This window comes from Periplaneta americana, chromosome 13 (genome assembly GCF_040183065.1).
Source record: "Periplaneta americana isolate PAMFEO1 chromosome 13, P.americana_PAMFEO1_priV1, whole genome shotgun sequence".
Lineage (NCBI taxonomy): Eukaryota > Metazoa > Arthropoda > Insecta > Blattodea > Blattidae > Periplaneta > Periplaneta americana.
Window position 1 is genome coordinate 164,244,165 of NC_091129.1, and position 22,367 is coordinate 164,266,531.

Consider the following 22,367-nt stretch of genomic DNA (forward strand, 5'->3'; position numbering starts at 1 on the left):
TTGTTTTAACGATTTTCGCAAGTGTTCAATTTGAATTCAAAATTTAAAACTGTTTGATTCTCAAAAAGAGATTCAATAAAATAACTGTTCAGATTATTTTTACCTATTTGCTGGTATAAGAATCAGCCATTTCTCTCTGCCCATTACTGCAATAGAGCGCTGCAAACATAGGGCAAAGACTAGGCCTATTATTTGCCTGGTTAACCGTGCTTCATCGAAGGAAAAGTGTAATGAAAGTTCTGTTACATTAAATATGTAGAGTCACTTCTTACATTTTGATGCATCGGACCCCTTCTATCCTGTATACATACTTACTCGTACAATACTCTTAGGTCTTGAAGGTTTATTCATTACAAAATCATATTATGCTAAAATTCAGTATTACCTTACCACTCAATAATCATTTTCACATCCTCTTATATTCTGTTCTGTGTTCTTGTATACTGCATATTATGCCCTGGGCTCTTGTCCGCACGGTGAAGTAGGCCTACTCCGTAACTCAAGACACCATAGAATTCGTTCGATGATCGCCGAACAGTTTAGATCAATAAATTTTCAAGTGTTCGAAGAAGTTCACGGACTGGCAGACAATGGCAGTACAAGAAGAATAGACATGATTGCCATCCCGCCAAATAACAACAATGGCTACATCATCGATCCCACCGTTAGATTTGAAAAACAAAGAGCCAACCTGAAGATGTAAATAGGGAAAAAACGACATCTATGTACGTACCGTTCCATATTTCATGGACAAATACGGTCTACAACAAATTGAAGTAATAGGCCTTATGGTTGGAGCGCGCGGAATTATTCCCGGTTTCTTCTTCCAGACCTGGCAACGTTTCGGCCTACAGAGGAAGGCAATTGATGACATCGTTCTTGCAGCTCTGAGAGGATCAATATTTATACTCCGCAACCATCTCTACGGTCAACAATGATCTTCAACTAATTAATTAGTACCTAATTATTTATTCAGTCATTTCTTGTCATTGTTGTGTGACTCCATTAAACTTAAGCATATGTATATTATTTATACTTCCAACTGCCTATTGCACAATATGCTCTGTCTTTGTGGCAGCCTGTTAAGGGTATATTTACGTCAACGACGACAATTATCAGAAAATGCAGGCCCTAAATTTCTAAAATTTTATAAGAAAATGAACTCACAATTGGACAAAAATTACAAGGTACCACAACAAGACTTACTAGAGCTTAAATATCGGATAAAAGTGTTAAAAAAATTAATAATAATATTTTTCATGCCAGTTTTATCAAAGTGTGAAAAAAACAAAAGAATTCTGCAGTCACATCATTTGGTAACCATAACGTTGTTATGGCTTATGTGACATCTTTAATATTATTCCTGCATGTAGTAAACACTTATTTCTGAAAAGTAGACTACTCTCAGAAATGTAGAGTTGTTAATTTTAATACAATTCAATTTTTATTTGTCTTATATAAAATATATTAAAATTCACACAATATTTTGTGACTTAATTTTTCTATTTTCAAAGAAATGGGCATTATTGTAGTCTACTTTTTGCATAAATGGATGTTAAATCAGTGTACAAAATTTCAGAATTCTATCTGTAATGGTTCTGGAGTTATGAAATAATGTGTGAAAATTTTCAAATTTTGTAAAATTTAATTTAAAGTAAGAAGTGAATTTCTTAAAAATATTATTAGTAACATTTTTTATACTTTCATCAGATATTTAAGTTCTAACAAGTCTTGTTCTGGTACCTTGTAATTTTTGCCCAATTGTAAGTTCATTTTCTTATAAAAATTAAAAAAGTTTAGAGCCTGCATTTTCTGATAATATTTGCTGTCGTTCACGTACATATACCCTTAATACAGGGAGCTGTTATCGTTTAGATAAATAAATAAACAACTCAAATATTCGATAAAATGTTAAACTCGGACCATATTCCACATGTTGTGATATTTACAGCTTTGTACAATGCTCTGCTGCGTTGAATCGAAATTAGCTGTTGAGAGCGAAAGCGTGCGACAGAGTTAAAGAACATCAAGCTAACATCTTCGCCTTATAATATAAATCTTGATGAGAGTTAGTAAGAATTGTGAGCAGATGTTGAAAGCTTCAAGCAAGGTTAAATTTCATAGCTTGAGAGAAGCATCGCTCGCATGAAATAAATTGTATCCACTTAGCAGACAAGAAACGTCCCCTGAGAGAGACGATTATCGAGACACGAACTTTGTAAACGTCTCCGGTGGTCTCTGGGGGCTCCGATTGATGATTACATTGCAAACAGGCGAGAGATCCTTTCTTAGAATTTCTGCGATTCAGGTTACAGTTTCGTAAACATGGGGAATTATATTAGACACAAAAATTATTTCGAGTCTGTAAACTTCACACTACAAATAGAACGAAAACGAAGTCAAACTTTATGCTTTTCCACTCTTTCACATTAAGTAAATACGCTGTTATAAAAGTAGGCCTATATATAATTTATTTATTGTATGCTTTTATATGCATAAAGTAATAGTAATATACGTTACAAGAGCGGTGTGTTGACGTTTTCATGGTCGAGGAAAAGATATTGAAAAAGCGAAACGTAGTTGAGCTTTTTTAATTTCCGAGAACATGAAAACAAACATACCGCTCGTGTATCGTACATTATTTTGTGCGAAGATCGTTTATTACATACCTGAAAGACGAATTTCTAATTAGTTGCAATGAAATCTCCATCTTGGTTTCTGTTTAATGACGGCAACTTCGGAAAACCAAAATATCTTTCTTCAACATTGTTGCTATAAAATGTTTTCTGTGTTTACTATACTCCAGCAGGCCGTAATATACGTGTCTTTTTTCCCCAGTCTATAAATGCGAACTTAAAACAAACGGTAAGGTTATGTAATGATTTATTTTTCATTTTAATATTTTAACAATATTATTTATATAACATATTGCAGTAATAATATCGGCATCTGGAATCTTGTTGATTTTTTCACGGCTTCCTTAATGTTACTTGTATCAGGAATGCAATAAGTTTCGTGGAGTAGTAGACTTTACTTAATTTTTGCAAATATTTAAAAACAATAATTAACATTGCAATTTAGGTGAAATTGCAGTGGTAAGTTTCCAATTTATAATTATTACTATGTTAAACGTATCTAAAAATAATATGTTAAAAGCCTAAAGCAGTAAAATGAATGTCGCGCTTAAGCTGTAAGAAGAGGGAAATTGTTATGTGTGTTACGTTGGGAATACTGAATGTGGTATTTCACACTTACCGCGTATTGGTTATGTGCGGAAAACAAGCAAATACGCACGATCTCGCACAAACTAATTTTATTGTATTATATTTGAAACAAATTGTTTAAATTGTTGCGATCGCAATATTGCAAATACTTTTTTATAGAGCTGCAATAAATCTATTAAGCCTCCTGGAGTTCAGTCCCTGCTCAAATAATCTACCCCAAGATTCTGTGACATAACATCGACGAAGAGTATCACCGATAACTCTGTATATGACTTCGTATCAATTTCTAATCATGCTTCAATTTTCTCTCATAAATTCTCTTATACGACCGCACAAGGCTTAAAAATTTCTGGACCTATCATTGTTCTGTCCGAACGGAAGAAGAGTTCGGGACAGAAGAAGATATCAGATGATAGACGACAATAATATATATGGATTATATGCAGAGACTAAGAGGAAGGCAGGAAATAGAAGAATGCCGTGTTTGCAGTGAAAGATGTGCCCTTGGACAGAACACTATGAATGCATGAGAATGCTTTTTTTTTTTTTAAATCATGAAGGTAACTATGTGAGTATCCCTTCTTACAAAGATAATTGTGATAAATCATAAGTTACAAATAAAAAAATAATAATTTTATTACATAAAATAATCAAAGATGTTTTTATGGTTATAATTTTCTTCAAATTGGGCGTATCATTTTTAATAATTCATTTTTGAAGTTAAATAAAGTATAAAATTTTTTCGCAATAATGTCACAATAAATTAATACGCGTCATCAGCGTAGACACTCAACTCAACATTTTATTTACTTCATTTGTGCTGAATCTATACTAATAATAAATCTGTAGCCGAAATTTTTCTGGTAATTTTCGATTTTCCAAAAATAATTGGTCCTAACTTATATAATTAACCACCCTGAAACCGAAAATCGCTTTTTTGAAATTTTTGTTTGTATGTCTGTCTGTTTGTTACCTTTTCACGCGATAATGGCTGAACCAATTTTTTATGAAAATTGGAATATGAATTAAGTTCGTCGTAACTTAGAATTTAGGCTATATGGCATTAAAAATATTTTATTTAAAAGGGGGGTTATAAGGGGGCTCGAATTAAATAAATCGAAATATCTCCCTTATTATTAATTTTCATGAAAAAATGTTACATAACAAAAGTTTCTTTAAAACTAATTTCCGATAAGTTTTGTTCCATGCAAAATTTTGATAGGACTGATATTTAATAAGATAAATGAGTTTTAAAATTACAATAACAACGCCATCTAGGGCGGTGTAATGAATTAAAAAACAAATGACTTCGTCTATAAGGGGCCTTGGACAACAACAATCGAAAGCTATGAAAGATAGCCTGCAGATAATGTTTCTGTGTTTGTGTGAAGTAATATCGGAAGCTAAATTAACCGATTTAAATAATTAATTATTAATTCACCACTGGAAAGTGTAGTTTCTCTAGATGGACATAATGCTATAATGTTGTTACAGTAACTTCTGAGTGAATCGAGGACAGGTAAGATTAAAATAGCTTCTTATGCACAGAAAACTTGATAGGCTATTCTGTACATTCGTTTCCTGCATTTCCTAAAATAATGTTTATGTCTCTGGATCAAAATGATCGCATTTTAATTTTTTTAATCCAATTTAAATTAAGTAACATACTAAACGATTCATTCTATCAAACACGAATGTTCCCTGGATCAAATGTCCTATTTTAATTATGTAATTACTTTATATTTATTTCTAACGGGTGCAGCGGAGCGCACGGGTACGGCTAGTACACAATAATTCTTTTGGAGAAAGTTTTGGACGATTCTCCTTATAATGACGTAGCAATTTCCATAGCACTAATACCGGCCGAATATTTAATATTAAATGTACAGTTTATTACAACAATTAGAAATATATCGATGTTCTTAAATCTTACCTTTAACTTCATTTCTGCAGTGTCCATGATGAAATTCCTTTATTTGCTTGTAAACTTTTTTTTTTTTTTTTTTAATTTCGTAGGACTCTGAAATCTTAGTAGTCTATTTAGGGCTTTGTTTGTATCTTTTGTGCCTTCTTCCACACTTTTTTTTTTCCGTGAGATTTACTCTTTACATGTTTTTCACATGAATCGTGATGTTACCCTCTCAATTCCAACGTTACAAAATTCGCGCTGAACAATATCATTATCACTTAAATTAAACACCTGGCTGCGGTATTTGACCACACGATAAGATGCATTTATTTCTGTTTTTCGATCCATCTTCACACCATCACTTGACTTCGAAAACTACACTCCGTTTCTGGAATCTGTGGAGTAAATCGACGCATTTCGGTGGAGCCTATGACAAGCGAATGGGCGGAGCCTAGCAGTGCGAAAGAGTATTGCGGGCTGCATCGACTTACGGCCACTAAGGGGTAAGATACGCGTGACAGAAGGTGATGGGTAAGGGTGACATTTTAGAATTTAGACGCTCGCAGTGCTTTCCCCCAGATCGTCACTGGACTGGCCCCTCCACTCGCCACTTGCGCAAAGGATTTGCCTCGATTCCCACACTCCACAGATTCCAGAAACGGAGTATAACTGTTAAACCTAACAAGTAGACTGGAAATAGTTTGCAACGATTCATTCGCCTGCGTGCAGTATCTTTAAATTCCCTCTTTTGTTCTGAAATATTCGGAGTTGTTTGATAAACACTCATTGTCTAAAGTACAGTTGAGATCCTTCTTTTATGTTCATACAGGTCGAAATAAATGTCCCCAAAGGGTGGCTGGAAAAGTAATATTACCAATTACAGTGAGTTTCAAAATAAACCTATCTGTCTACAGGGAAAGTCACCACATTTAAATATGCCCCAGTATTTCCAGGGAATATTAGATATAATTTGTTATTAAAATGAAGAGAAAAATACACCAGCTTTCGTGTTTATCGCGCAAATTAAGACTTTCGCAAGAAAACGTAAAATTCGCGTAAATTCGCGTGAAAAATTTGCCATGGATGTAAGCACTGAAGTGCACATATCTTTAATTTGTGTCATTTATCGCTGGTACGAAAAGAAACACGGCTCTACAAATCATCTTTAATTGTATTGCGTTTTGATAAAATATAGTTCAGTATTTTCTACGTTGAAATCTAATTCATGCGATAATGTAACAGAAATTTCTTTATATGTGAATTAATGTAGTATAATAATATTTTTGCATAAATTTGTTTTAAGGGAGTATGTTGTAAGAAATACGTTTCTTTTTCAGGGATCTACGTTGTCTACGAAATACAATACACACGAACCTCATGTCCACATATATGCTGACAGCATTCTTTTGGATTCTAATCCTCACTTGGCAGGTAAGTAAATTCTGAAAAATCCAACTTCTTTCTTAGAATAACATTATAAAACATTGATACCTTTCAGAATAACACAATATTTCCATTCATAATAATAGCTTGTTTTAAAATAGGCCTAACATGTTCTACAATTATGGTTTTAAGGCCAAAGTACAGTAAATAATAGGTGTAATAAAATGCACCAGAATCTCGATTATCCGGACTTCTATCATCCGGCCTTCCGTATTATCCGAGTCGCATTTTTTTTAACATTACAGTAGTGTACGTATATACAGTACTGAACAATAAAGTCAGTTGCACACTGTACTGTTTCATGAATAAAAACTCATTTATTATACTGCATATGTGAGTAACGCCTTTCTACCTTACTGGGTCCGACCTTTGTTCCTTTAAGATTTGAGGATCAAAAACCACATAGCTCTCTAACCCTCCGTATTATTCGAATTTTTGTCCTCAGCCAGTATAGTCCGAGTAATCAGGACTCTACTATATTTAAAATGGTGATAGAATTACAAAATATATGGCAGTTGAAAAAGGTTAAAACAGGTTATGTTATGTCATGTAACTATTCTTTTTCACATTATTCTCAAATTTTACCATAGTATAATTGAGATTTAGGCTGTATGTTTGTTTTTTTACAATTGCATCCAATTTTAGCTTATTTGACGCCCAGGTCGCTAAAATAAGATGCAATTGTGAAAAAAAAACATGTACCGTAAATGTCAAATTATACTATGGAAAAACTTGAGGGAAATTAAAAAACAATAAGAGTAGTTATATGGCATAACCTTATTAATTTGTTGATATTATCACCATTCTAAGTATTTTATAGGTTAAACTCGGCTAATTTCATGGTATTAAGTTTATGGTCATATGGGAAGTTGGGAATAATAATTATGGAATTAAAACATACTTTAATATTCCAGCTATAAGAAAATTGCGTACTTTTAATATTCCGATAACTTTTATTGCTACTCTTGAAGAAAATAAATGTATACTATTTCATAACATTTTTTCTTTGCACTATATTTAATTTCTTGGTACAGTATGTTTAATTTCGTAGCAATACCACTTCATTCTGAATTTCTCAGATTTTGAAGTGTAAGAAAGCATTTAAAGTTACATTTACAGTTTGGAAGTCCTTGATACTTTTCACTTGACGCCACCAATAGTTGCATTCTGTGCATTTGATGAAGTTTCGCCATTAGTATCATCAGTAAAATTCCGTGAGCAAGATGCACAGATCTCCACTAACTTTATTCGTAAATTTATTTCGCATTTATTTCCGGTTTTCCCTTGAAGAGCACAAAGGCTTTATGGCAGTCACAATTTTTCTGTATTTTCTTGGGTCTCTTCAACGGCAGTCTTGGCGTCTTGAGGCATCACTCGTGGATCATTCTCTTCTTCGCAGAAAGATACAAGTTTTCTGAGTAGCATTTTTAGTTTTCCTTACTTCCAAAATAGGTTTAATGTGCATCAGAAGGCTCCTTAGAGTACTGCAACAAATAGCTTCCTTTTGCTTGGTTTCCTTTTCATAAGGAGGAGATCGATGAACTTTGGACATATGCAACGCCCCATCTTTGACGGTTGATAGAGAAAATCCCACTTCTCGAGAAAGCGTTTACGATGTTCATTCCCGTTAAGATATTAAGGTAGATTTCCTTCAGCATTGGAAGAAAATATTTTATGGTACGCTTGTAACTCTTCCTTTTGAGATGAACAAGAACCCTGCAACGCCAGAAGGTCTTCATAGGACTGTAGACACCAACTTCTGAAGGCTGCAGCAGGTGGGTCGTATGACTCGGAAATGTTTAAAAAAGATGCCGTTGTCCTTTCCGAATTTAAGTGCGTCAGGTGCCACGTGGCTGCTATGAGAATCCATCATCATAATTATGGTTAGCAGACGTGGAGGCTACATTTGGATGAAGCTGCTCTGCGAACATCGTCTAACACAAGCTGCCCTTTGAAGATGATGAGTGATAATTCAGCTTCACCAGCGGCGCTGGTGGTTACCAACACAATAGTGCAGTTGCCTGCTGGAAAGCGTTCCTCGTTCCTTTCCGACTTAGCATCTTCTGCGGTTTTGTAACGAAACTGAAGCCGATTTCGTCCATATCCCATATCCTGTTTAGGGAGACTATCTTCTTTAGATCGACATCCAAAATGTTGTAAAATCTGTCAACTACATCGTTCTTTGAAGACGAGAGTTTGGTACATGGAAATATTTTCAGGCTGTCTCATAACAAAATTATAGCATTTGGAAAGTGCTGTCAACCAGTCCCACCCCGTTATTCCCTTTTTGAGCATTGAAGAACTTTTCATTTTTGACTGAAAGCTTGTCGTCTCACATCAATAGCCAACAGTCCTAATCCTAATTCATGCATCTCTATAACATAAGTTACGAGCCCAGCGTCTTGTTTTGATATTGGGCAAAGAGGTCTGTCCGTTTTTACAAACCATCTTGAGCACAGAGGGTGTAATCTTGTCTGTCACGAAGAAACATTTTAAATGTCTTGCACTCTTTAGTCACCTTATAAGTTGTCCACCCTTTCTCAAGAATGCAGGATAAAATATGTTGCATGTCTTTTTGGGAGTATTTAGCTTCAAACTTGTCCTTGTTATTTTCAGACACACAATAGGTCCATTCTATTTTATTAATGGATCCCTACCCCAACTTATCTATTTCACTATAAGCTAAATAGTTTGCTTTCCTATCGTCATGTGCTTGCTCTAGCAATGTTTTACAAAGTGAATGTTTACTAAGCGATTAAAAACGAAAATGCTAAGAAATAGCCTCCCCAACTTAAGGTCTCCAGACCCTAAATAAACAAATGGAAATATAATTGTGTATGTAGCATATTATTTGAAATGTTTACTAATTTTTCTACTAAGAAAACAGGAACAAAACACCAATAATCTTGAGTTAACTATCACACAGCAATTCACACTGACGAAAACCTCGAAGAATGATTTGATTTCTTATAAATGTCCAAAATATCCGTGGAAAACGCGGATATCATATTCATGTGAGAGATATATAAATTAGAAGCTCTCTCAATATCAGGATTGTTGTCAGAACTTCTATATACATTGATCTAATTTCATGGTAGTCGAACGAAAATTTACCAGGAAATTAGCCGAGTTGAACATAATATAATATATTATTGTAATAAGTGTCGAATAGAGCAACAGATTCTTTGATGATTGCAACGGGGACTTGCTCCGCGTATTCGAACGTCAAAATTGTAGTACTCTTAACCACAACGCTCCCTGTTTGTCGCGGCTGATATTCCACCAGAAATAAAGGGAATAACGCTGGGTCAGCCCCTCTTTTGTGACTCTTCTCTGCATGACACCCTTATTGAAACCACAAATCAATATTTAAGTGCGGAGGGGAATGATAAAATGGAAGCCCAGATCAGCCAGCGCTCCTTTGTGCCAATAAACTCTGGCGCGGATTGAAAACAGGACTATGTAGCGAGATGCAGTCTTTGTATTCCTTGTATTTGCAATTATTATTGTTATACATGGTGTGCGTAGAGTGACTGTGTTAAAAACAAAGCTAGGTTATTGAAAATATCTGGAGTATTTGTAACGTGCCAATAACAACACATTTGGCACTTTTCTAATGTCCGTAAGTGAAAATCTGACAACGTGACGACCATATATCACTTGAGTCCCGCGATATATGGACGTGTGTAGTTATAATTGAGTTTAACTAATAAATGAAAATAGGCCTAAATATTACTGTGTGAAGTGGTACAGGCTTCCTGATCATTTTATGCAACTGTTGAAAGAAACTGGTGCGAAGTTGACAAATGAAGGGTACACGGGAAAAACGAACAAGGTCACAATTCTGTTAAGGTTGATGTCGTTATCTAATTCTCTGTATTACTACAAACTTTAGTGTTATTTTTACCAAAAGTGGTAAAGGAGAATTAAAACCACGGCTACACTCATCATTTCCTTCATTTCAAGTAGAAAACCCAATGAATTTAGCAGTAATATACCGAAATAGATCAATATCTCACCCTTAATGTAAATGTAACATTGTTGGTATTTCCCGTGTACATATTTTCTCATGTTTTTACGAGTTCCGTAACAAATAACTTCGTCTCTACCATGTTGTGAATGATATTACTTTGTGTTATTAGGTGTTACTCAAGATGTTTATAATAAAGATCTTTGAAGAATCTTGCCCTTTTAATGCTTTCACTTACATGTAACGAGTCTTTTTATTATTCTCAACTATAAGTCACTTAAGAGAAAAGATCTACAGGAATGACCAAATATGTATCAGAATTAAGTTTTTTAAATTTTTATCCAAGAAATACTTCATAGTATTTACTTCATTTGAGCGAAATGTCAAGGTCGTTAGGAATAAAATAATTGTTTTTATTCCATTTTTAAATATGTGTGCTCAAACTTCTCCGTTGGATATCCGGAGTTTGTTTTTATTTTACATTTTTCAATATATTTTAATATGTAATATCTCAGACAATAATAGAGGGCATATCTCACATTATACATGAATAATTCTGTACGAGGAAATTGTCAAATTCCAAGTTAAAGAATAAGGTAAAACACACGTGCAATTTTTCTTTCTGTTCACAAAAATGCAAAATAAAAATTTAAAATTAAAATTTCAAAAAATTATCAAACAAAATTGATTAGCAATCTTTTAGCTTTCATTTAAGGCAATGTTTGTGATTCTGTCATACTTTTGAGAGCAGATATATCATATTCTTTATAATGCTGCATTTTGTATGTCTGTGACTGTATCATAAAGGGCAAAAGTGAAAATGTCGTATTTAAAAGGCTTCATACATTGATATGAAAATCATTGATTAAGTTCTCGTTAACACTTTGTTAAAAACATAAAATTTACACTGTCACACGTTAAAAGTGTTAAAATTGTTTAAAAAGGTATTTACCTTCGACAGACGGCCCGTTTCGACGCTATTTGTCGTCGTCTTCAGTGTCTCTTGAACCACAGTAATCTAAGTGGCTCAAGAGACACTGAAGACGACGACAAATAGCATCGAAACGGGCCGTCTGTCGAAGGTAAATACCTTTTTAAACAATTTTAACACTTTTAACGTGTGACAGTGTAAATTTTATGATATGAAAATATGTTAGGGAAATAGAGGCTCCACAAAATAATAGGAGAAAACAGATTTCCTCTAGGTCCTTCCCAAAATATAAACAGTTACGCATTATTCCAGCAGAACGTTCTTCAGGCGATACTGACTGTCCCATCTCATTTGTCAGTTTTTTATAATTACATAATACATTTTTATAATTACTTAATAGGGTTGCAAGGAGTAGCGAAGTGCATTCCATAACCTCTCCTACTCAAATCCCATCCTCACCTTCTCGTGGTGCACCTGTTCTAGCCCACCCTCTAGCGCAGCTCCCGGTCAATGAAGGGTCATAGTCACTAAAAAGATAGTTGTGGATGTAGTTATGTTCATGGTGCTGATAGTAGCAACGATGGTCACTGCCTATTAATAATTTATATATATATATATATATATATATATATATATATATATATATATATATACACAGTAGTGTGCAAATTAACCCGAACAACGTAATAACTTATGCAAAAACACTCAAACGGGATAAAAAAAAAAAGGATCTAAGACATACCTCAGTAATCTATGTGGCCTCCCTTGTTCCTAATAACAGCTCTGAGACGATTTGGCATGGATTCCACTAATTTCCCACAAATATTCTTCATTTCTTCATTGCGAAACCATACACCAATGAGGGCAGAAATCATCTTCTCCTTTGTAGAACAATCCATTTTTTGCATTCTTCTTTTGCAAATTGACCACAAGTTCTCAATGGGGTTGATGTCGGGTGAGTTGCCTGGCCAAGGGAATACCTGAATATTCTTCTTGTTGAAGAATTCTGTAGTTTTTCGAGACGTATGGGCATGGTGCCAAGTCTTGTTGGAACACACCTTTGCCATCCGGAAATGAATTCTGACAAATATATTCACTTATTGGAAACCAGACTCGTACCCCAGCTGCAAAAATCATCATTCCCTTGATAGGTATTAATGCTCCAGGCCCTTCATGTGTAAAACAACCCCAAAACATTACTTTAGGGGGGTATTTGGGTGCTTGTTGGAGATGAGCTGCTGTTACTTTTTCGGATCCTTTCCGTACGTAAGAAACACGGTGGCCGTGGACCTCGAAATGAGACTCATCGGAAAAAAAGTACATTCTTCCAGTCATTCACTGTCCAGTGTTGATGTAATTTTGCCCACATTAAGCGTTTTTTGCACATAACAGGGGTTAGCAGTTGCTTCTTAATAGGCTTACGAGCCCTTCGTCCAGCTTCCAAAAGCCTACGCCGCACTGTTGTGACGTGAATATTCGCCCCAGTGGTAGCCATTAACTCGCGGGTTAAGTCGACAGCAGTTAGTCTAGGATTTAATTACTTTTCCTGACAATTAAACGATCATCTGCAGGTGAAGTCTTCCTTTTCCGGCTACAGTTTCCTTTTTTCTGGGGTGTGATGGATCCAGTCTCCGTCTATCGTTTTATGATCGAATTAACAGTAGCCAAACCGATGTCACATTCTGCAGCAATTTGCCTCTGTGTCATAGAAGAATGCTCTGCTAATGTTTTAATTTTAGACCATTTTCGTCGAGTTGTATCCACTTGTGAAGACGACAGAATGTACACAGGATTGCAGTATTAAGTCTTCAACACAACTGAAATGCTTATAAGTACAAAACGACAGGCAAAATGTCACATATTATTAAAAAAATAATGACAGGCCTTCAAGAATGGAATTACACGTACTACAGATGTCAATTAAAGCGGTATGAGCAGCTGTGAGGCCAACAATGACAGAAAATGTAAAAATATGTCGTGTACGGATTAATTTGCACGCTACTGTATATATAATATTACTAAAAAATTAAATTACCAATAAGTAAGCATAAAATACATTACAAAATCAAAAATCAAAACCAATAAATAAAAAATTATCTTAAAACAATAAAATAAGGGCCATGTATTCTGTTCTCGTTTGCTAAATTCCGAGTTAGAAACGCTACCCCTGAGCCACACAGAACGGTGATGGTAGAAGATTAAATTTGTTATATCTACTCACGAACAGCGAGTTATTTCCATGACGTAAGCCGAATACGTTTGTCCTCCGACGCCCATGATAATAAATAACCGAATCTTCGTCTACTTGCAGAACGGAATTAAGGTTTTCTGTTCTGCAGATTGTTATGGAGGCTATTTATTTATAAATTGCCGCTGATAGGTGCCCAAGTGCCTAGTTTAATATGCTCTTTGATGACGTTCACATTAACGATATTGCTACACTACCAACCTTTGACCATTACGACTTTTGTGCACAGGCAAACATTATAACATAATTAACAATTTTCGAAAGCTGTGTGAGAGAACTGGACCATATTTTTTGTTTTGTTCTCATTCATGTGAGAATTATGAATTTGACTTCATCCATTCACAATAAATTACTGAATATCCCCGTTCGTATGGCCACAGCTTAACATAACACAAGACAGACGCAAAACAAACGACACACACCAGCCCCTAAGTGAGGAAGATACAGTTTAGGTTCAGTATAGAAAACTGACAACTGTAATAATTTCAATTAGTTGAATTATTTAGAAAGAAATTTCGAGCGACAAAGAAGACAAGATGAATGAAACACAAATAATAATAAGCGAATGCAGAGGTTACATCATGGTTGTCCACTACCACTACCAATGTTTTAATTTGTACATAAATGCAGCTGTTCAATAATGATAAATGGAAATAAAAGCAACTTTGAAAATATATAATACGTTTCACTCAATGTTATTTGCTCTGATCAAGTAATTTTTGGCAGATTCAGAAGGTAACTTGCAAATATTACAGTTAATAAGCCAAACAAAAGTATTCTAATTTTTATATCTCAGAAAATACAAAGGAAATTTCACTGATATTCTGTGTAATCCAAAGACATGTGTAATGATCGAAAACGGGATTAAGTCAGTACTCTAAAGGCGTCTATGTATGCCTTACCACCTTTTAATGATTTTATTTTAATAACACACACAAAATTATTTCCTTAAATCCTGCGCTTCTAATATTTATTTTTAATATGCAGACCTAATGACAACATTTCTATCTGCAGATGATAAAGTCACTGTAAGAGCTTCAGAAGACTCATACAAATATTATAGCAAATACCCAAAACAGCTTCAATACATAATTTGACAATCTTTTCAACTGAAACAAAGGTTGTAGGCATTAAAACAAAGTAATAAATAATAATAAAATGTTTAAGAAATAATAACCAAATTGAACAAATTAGATATCTTAATTATTTGGACTTACAATTTGGAGAAAACAGAAATGTATATTTAAACAAAAAATTGAAAGGTTTAATTGTTTACTCGGAACTGTTAAATTCACACTACTTAAATTAGAAAGAAACAATTTTGAACAGTTACCAAGTGATGCCCTTTACATCTCTCCTGTACAATGTGAATGTTGGACGATCAACAAACCATGAGCAATTACATCAAGTGAACATCAGCGTTGATAACCGCATATAGAATTGATACAAAATTAAATGAATAATTCCATATTATATTTAAATTTAATGTGCATACATAAGGCCTGTATGAAAAGAAAAGAGAAATATCAATAAGGATACACGAATTGAAGATTGTGATTCCAAAACACGTTCAGTCCATTTTTATGAAAGGACTGAGCTAGTTTTTTATCCACTGTGCGTAATAACATTCTTGGTTTCAGTAATTGCTGCAATCTTTATATCCCTTTTCGCCAGAATATCATCTGGGTGATCTTCTTCATAGCTTATTCCCCGAACGTTCCACGTTGTAGTTTTCAATAGTATGCCTTGTTTCTTCCAATTTTGTTTTCACCATTCATATCCTTATCCTTGCTTCGGTCGTCAACATCAATTATGTTAAGTTTGTATGGAGACTTCAGGTTGGTTTTTTGAAATATAGATAAAACAGCTATTTTATATATTTTATGACAGTTTATATTTTTATTTCACACTTTAAGTGCCACCTAGCCTTGGTACGCGTACCATAGACCCGCTAGTCTAATTGGGTCTTTACCGTATTATATGCATATGAATAACCAATGCCTCGAACAAGTACAAAATTTCAATTATCTGGGTTGTGAAATATCTTATCAAAATGAAAAAGATGTGAACAAGAAAATTACCAAATTTACACAAATTCTAGGAATAATAAACAATACATTAAAAGCTAAATTAGTACAAAAATCTACAAGAATAAAAATATATAATACACTAGCATTACCCTCCCTTTTATACGGAAGCGAGATTTGGACATTAAAGAAAAAAAGACATGAACAGAATCAAAGCAACGGAAATGAAATTTTTCAGGACAGCAGGATATACTCTTTTAGACCGAAAAAGGAATGAAGAAATTTTAGAACAATTAGAAGTAGAGTCAGTAGAAGAAAAAATCAACAGATACAAGTTAAATTGCCTAGATCATGTAATAAGAATGGAAAATTCAAGAATCCCAAAAATTATGATGCAGTATAAACCTAGAGGACATCGTCGACCAGGAAGACCTTTTAGAAGACTGCTAGATGGGGCCGAAACAGGTCTACAGAGGCCTAATTCGTGAATGATGATGATGATGATGATGATGATGATGATGATGATGATGAAATAAATAAATAAATAATTAGTAAGTTCCAAGTAATAGATTTGTTTACAGTAGAACTTGGTTATAGCGACCTCGTTTTGTGCGACACCTCGTCTATAACGTCAAATATTCTGTGGTCCCAACTAATTCCCCATAAGACATATGCTTTCCTACCTTGCTTAATACGACAAACGCATATGCGTCTACCTCGCATATTACGTAATTTTCAACCTCAGTTTGGAATAAGATTTTCTAAGAACCAAAGTGTTTTAAGAAATATTTTGTTGAAATCTGACCCTGACAAATTCTTTACTGTCCCCTTCTGTCATAGACCTCTGGAATGCAGGCGGATTCCCCACCCCATTGTAACCTGAGTGACGCTTTAGAAGTCATTAGAATTATGAACATGTTCTATGAAGCTAGGGAAGGGAGCAGTGAAATTGCAACTAAAATTATGAATATAGAACGTAATTTAGCCCTAGAAAGTGTGTATTGGGCAAGTAGAAAACAACAGAGTAAAATACTGATTACTTCACTTCTAAGTAAAGTAGTTTGGTGAGTACTGAACAAACCGTTTTAATACAGAATACTGTATTTATAATTCTAGGCCTACGGGTATTTTATTTTTGTTCATTGTAGGCTTAAAAGTCAATACATAAATCTAAAATAAGTCTAATTAAGTTTGTTATTTTTCATTTTCCACCTCACTAGATTGAATAATAATAATAATAATAATAATAATAATAATAATAATAATTTATTTAACCTGGCAGAGTTAAGGCCATACGGCCTTCTCTAACACTCAACCAGGAGTAAAACTGCGTTACAAAAACACTACAAATTTACAAAGTACACTACAATTTTACACACAAAACTGAATAAGATAATAATAATAATAATAAAACGTAAACAACAAGTAAGAAGAAATCAGACATAATATATAACACACAGAAAGAAAGAAAAAAGCATAATAAAATGTGAACAGCAAGTCAAAATAAATGAGGCATGCAAAGTATAAAAAAATAAGACAATTATTCATAATAATAATAATAATAATAATAATAATGATAAAAAATAAGAATAGTAATAATAATAATGATAATAATCATAATAATAATACTAATAGTAATAATACTAATAGTAGTAATAAAATAGTGCAGTACAAAGCATACAGTGAATACAATATTTTTAAGTACGCACAATAAGGAAAAATTATGATTATATATAGCTCAACTTATCACATTAGAGATATACCATTATCGGAAAATATGAAAACAAAAATATAAAATAAGTTGAATATCACTAGAACATAAAAAAATGTGAATACGTGGAAACATGCAATACAACACTTGTCATAATAGTAAGTTAGTTTGGCAACTCGTCATAAGATAATTTTCTAACTTGGATTTGAAAGATTTCAATGTTCGGCAGCCCTTGACTTCAGGCGGCAGAGAGTTCCAGTGACGAGAGGTAGCAACAGTGAAAGATGAGGAATACAGAGACGATGTGTGAAGTGGAATTTCTAGCGTGTTATCGCGTTGTGATCGAGTATTAATATTATGATAGCGAGAGAGAGTATGAAAACTAGCGAATAAATAATAGGGGGATGAAGTGTGCATAATTCGATATAAGAGAGAAAGTGAGTGCAGATTTCTCCTCTCATGTAACCTAAGCCACGATAACTTCTTGAAAGAAGGTGAGATATGATCATAGTATCGAACATTACAAATGAAGCGGACGCACGCGTTATGAACACGCTGTAGTTTCTGAGCGGAATCAATCCTGAGATCACTGAACAAAACGTCGCAATAATCGAAGTGAGGTAGAATGAATGTCTGTACCAGCGTCTGTTTTAATTTAGATGGATAATAATGATACAATCATTTTAGTGAATGGAGAATAGAAAATGCCTTGTTACATGTATATTGATAATGTGAATCTCGGTTACTACGACACTCGTTTATAACATAATGTTTAAGGTCCCTTGGATGTCGTTATAACCAAGTTCTACTGTATTTACATTCTTGATTCCAAATAGTCATTTTTAACACCTAGTACCTTTTGAATCACCCGGTATAGGCAGTCTCGGAACACTCCCAGCCTGTGTAATAATAGAACAAAATAGTTGTGTGCTGAACTGAATTAAAATGCAGGATAGTTGACGTCCTCGCCGCTGTCTCCGGCACCTGCTCTGTGCTGGCACGAATCGATACAGTGAGCGACCCCATGCTGCTCTTTTGATCTGCAACATGACGAGTCATTGTCTGTCTCTCTTTCCACAGACATCCGCGCAGCAGGACACGGCCGTATGCATCATACTCGTCATCTTCCTCCACTACTTCCATCTCACCAACTTTTTCTGGATGTTCGTGGAAGGTAAGTGCTGGCATACATTACCTGACTGTTAGTCACTGACAAGGGGCAGATAAAAATGTTATAGTTTTTTCTTACACCATGTTAATAATGAGCGTATTCCGAATCTCACCGGTGAGCAATCCGATGGCATCACGGTGTTCCGAATTCCACCGATGACGTCATTGATGCTCCACCGGTGTCGCACCGGTGCCATCAGCTTGCAGAGGTGTTGGCAGTCTCCATCAGCCGCCATCAGTGAATCTGATTGGTTCTTGTATAGGGCGGGAATTAGCAGACGAATGACATCGTGCACTGTTGTGTCATGGCGGTGTGTTCTGCTGTATTATTTGTAATGAGCACAACGTAAAAAGAATATGTTAATGGCTTATGAGCGAACATGTCAACGGACCAGTTATTACTACCGGTTCAAGAAATAAATTGTTTATGCTATCTTTTCTTTGAACGAGATGGCAGTACGAAAATTTCGCAAAATTTTGCTAGCGTAGCACAGACAACTTGTACAGTCGCCATGACAGCCATGGATCCGTACAGTCGCCATGACAGCCATGGATCCTTCCAGCAGTTTTGGTCCTTATTTCGCTGCAACGTGACGTCATTGATGCCACCGGACCGGTGAGATTCGGAATACGCTGAATGTCAAAAGAAGTACTTAAACAAATGTTGGCCACTTGACCGCGATTACGAGGGCCGTAAAAAATAAGTTCGTCAGGGGCCGCTAAGAGAAAAAAAAACACAATTTCATTGGGCAATTTTATTGGAACGGACACAGTAATTGTTGAGCTATTTTTAAACATACTTTCTATCGGAACTGAGACATTTCTCATACCATGGAATCGACAGAGAGAAGTGCAGACGCAGTCAAACGCTGGTTCCGATCTGAGGCGGCTGACTTCTACGACACAAAAATTGATCCCATGGTATGACAAATGTCTTAATTCCAGTGGGGGATATGTTGACAAATAGCGCAACAATTGCTGTATCTGCTTCAATAAATATTTCCATGCAATTGTGCTTTTTTCTATAAACTTCCCCAGGGAAAATCACTTTCTGGATGGCCTCATAATTGCGGTCGGGTGGCCAAAATTTGTATAAGCACTTCTTTTGACATTATTTACATAGTGGAAGAAAAAAAATTTAACTTTTTTATCTGCCCCCATCAGAACGTTTGCCTGTGAGAAAATTCTACCTTTGTTACGAAGACCTAGTCTTCTTACGGCTTGTTTCAAGGTAATTTCTGTCAATTCTCAACAGAAACATGCCCAATCAATTTATGTAGGTCTGTACTTTATATTCGTGCAGTAATTTGTCACATAACTCTCGCTCTTCGATTTTCAGACACCAGATTTATCCATCCGTTGGCCTTGTTGGAGACCTCACCTCCTCATCCCGTGGTCCGCTGTCTCTATTCCTTGCCTTCCCTGCACTGGACTGCGTTCACTCATTATTACTCTTGAGTAATTAGAGTGGAGTGAACAGTGGATAATAATGTATTATACTCAAAGAAAGAATAAACAGAGTAAAAAAATAATCAACGCAAATGGCAGACAATGTCCATAATCATGAAGTTACATCATTCACAGTACGTATTATTTTCTGGTGGTTAATTAATTGAACGAACTCAGCTTGTCTTTGTATTGTTGATTCAATTGCAGAACTGCTTGTGAGAGCAACTAATGATAGCCGCTTTTCAGTCTTCAGCAACAGAACGTGTCATTGGTGCTCATCATATATAGGGTGTCTCAGAAGTAACGTGAAATACTGAAGGATAATGTCGTTTGAGTTATCCTCGATCGATTTAATCTCATATACCTACTATGTCCGCACTGTATCGGTTGGGACGTTATTGATAGGCGAACTTTTAAATTGAGAGAGGCATTACCATAGACGTATTTCTACGTTTTAGAACATTACTGCAAATTTTGTATCTTGTGTTGTTGCAATAAGTTTATTTCATAATTCAGTACAAACTCAGTACCATGAAAATCTGGCTTTCAGCCTGTGAAGCAGACTTGAATAACTTCAAGGGAAAAAATTGTTCCAAAGCCGGGTATCGATCCCGTGACCTTTGGCATAGCCCACCAACACTCTACCGACTGAGCTGCATTTCTACCATCTTCTATAAGTTACGATTTTATCAAAGTTTATGACGATGTTGATGTATATGCATCGCCAGCTACCGCGCATTTATTAGCATTACCATAATCTATATATAGCTGTCATCAACTTCATTATTACAATCATAATCAATTTCTTAACAATAGGCAATCAAGAATTGTACAGGATGGCGCATTCCGTATCAACCCTACGGAAATTTTGAAGCGACTCCACAATATATTGACATATAGTGACATTTCTTGAAAATATGCTCAGCTTGGCGCAAAACTAACGCCTAACAAAAGAAGGGCAACATAAAACAAAAGAGTTCACCACTGTGGAATAATAGTTAACATGCCTGACCGTGAAACGAGAAAGCCCGGGTTCAAATCCAAGTTGGGACAAGTCACTTGGTTCATGTTTTCCCCGGGGGTTTTCCCTGAACCCATTAAGAGCGAATGCTGGGTAACCTTCGATGCTGGACCCTGGACTCATTTCGCTGGCATTATGTAGACAACCACAACAATTGATAAAGCGTCGAAAATAAACAATTATAAAAGACAAAAGATGAAAGTTTATATGAACATTCAGTGCACATGGGAGGTCGATATTAATATACGGGGTGTTTCCGGGCTAGTGTTACAAACTTTCAGGGATGATGGCGAAGGACACATGTATCAATTTGAGATCAGGAACCATGGTCCGGAAATGACTGAGTCGAAAGTTATAAGCAAAAATAGTTGTGTGGAAATGGAATTGTAATTTGGCACCACGTGCCCTCCTTTCCTTAACTTTTGGAACAGTCGTGGAAAGATGGTATGGTCCGTACGTAGGTACTTGGCCCGATACAATCTGTGAGCTTGTCTACTGTTCCCATTGGCTCATCCGTATTCGAAAATCAGGTCTGCTTATTCCGCTCTCGTGTACTCCTCCATTTCACTAGGACTGATCGACTGGACACTGCAACTTGTACACATACACTGCTGTCTACAGACGTGCATATCAGGACCGACCATGTCCGTTACACATTACGCTATCTGCATTGCTTTAGTGTAGTTCCCTGTCCCCACCCCTCAGACAGCGCACTGAATGGAATACTGTAAGTAGACAACGTAAACAACGTCCGATGAATACAGTATGTGTAAGATGTACAGATAAATACACATAAATAAGGTGTACAGAGGAATAAAATTATTTCATTTCCACAGAACTATTTTTGCTTGTAACTTTCGACTCGGTCATTTCCGGACCAGGGTTCCTTATCTCAAATTGATACATGTGCCCTTCCCCGTCATCCCTGAAAGTTTGTAACACTAGCCCGGAAACACTCTGTATATATTATATACTTTAATTTTGCAACCTTCTCATTTGATATATAGCGAAGAATCATTATCGCTGTACGTGTTAGCGTTGTAATTTGTATTTGAATATGCAATAAACAGAGATTTCGTTTCTGATGCTGTTCCAATTATTATATGGAAACTTCCACGCGTTATTTAGCACTGTCAATACGTCACGAAACAGTGACGCAAGGGGAGGCCATGATGTATAATTCAGGAAGGAAATTGAAAACTCAGAGTTCACGAGTTTGGTCCAGTAATTATTAATGCCCCATTATAGTTCGTGGTCTATATTT

At 35.3% G+C, this 22,367-nt stretch overlaps 1 protein-coding gene across 1 annotated transcript in view; it reads left to right on the forward strand.

Moving 5' to 3' along the window:
* Dh44-R1 (Diuretic hormone 44 receptor 1) overlaps positions 1-22,367 on the forward strand; it is a 1,227,197-nt gene that overhangs the window by 825,419 nt on the left and 379,411 nt on the right. Inside the window, exons 7-8 of the mRNA XM_069844580.1 lie at positions 6,471-6,564; positions 18,544-18,637. Coding sequence (XP_069700681.1) covers positions 6,471-6,564; positions 18,544-18,637 — 188 coding nt within the window. The remainder of the gene's footprint in view (positions 1-6,470; positions 6,565-18,543; positions 18,638-22,367) is intronic.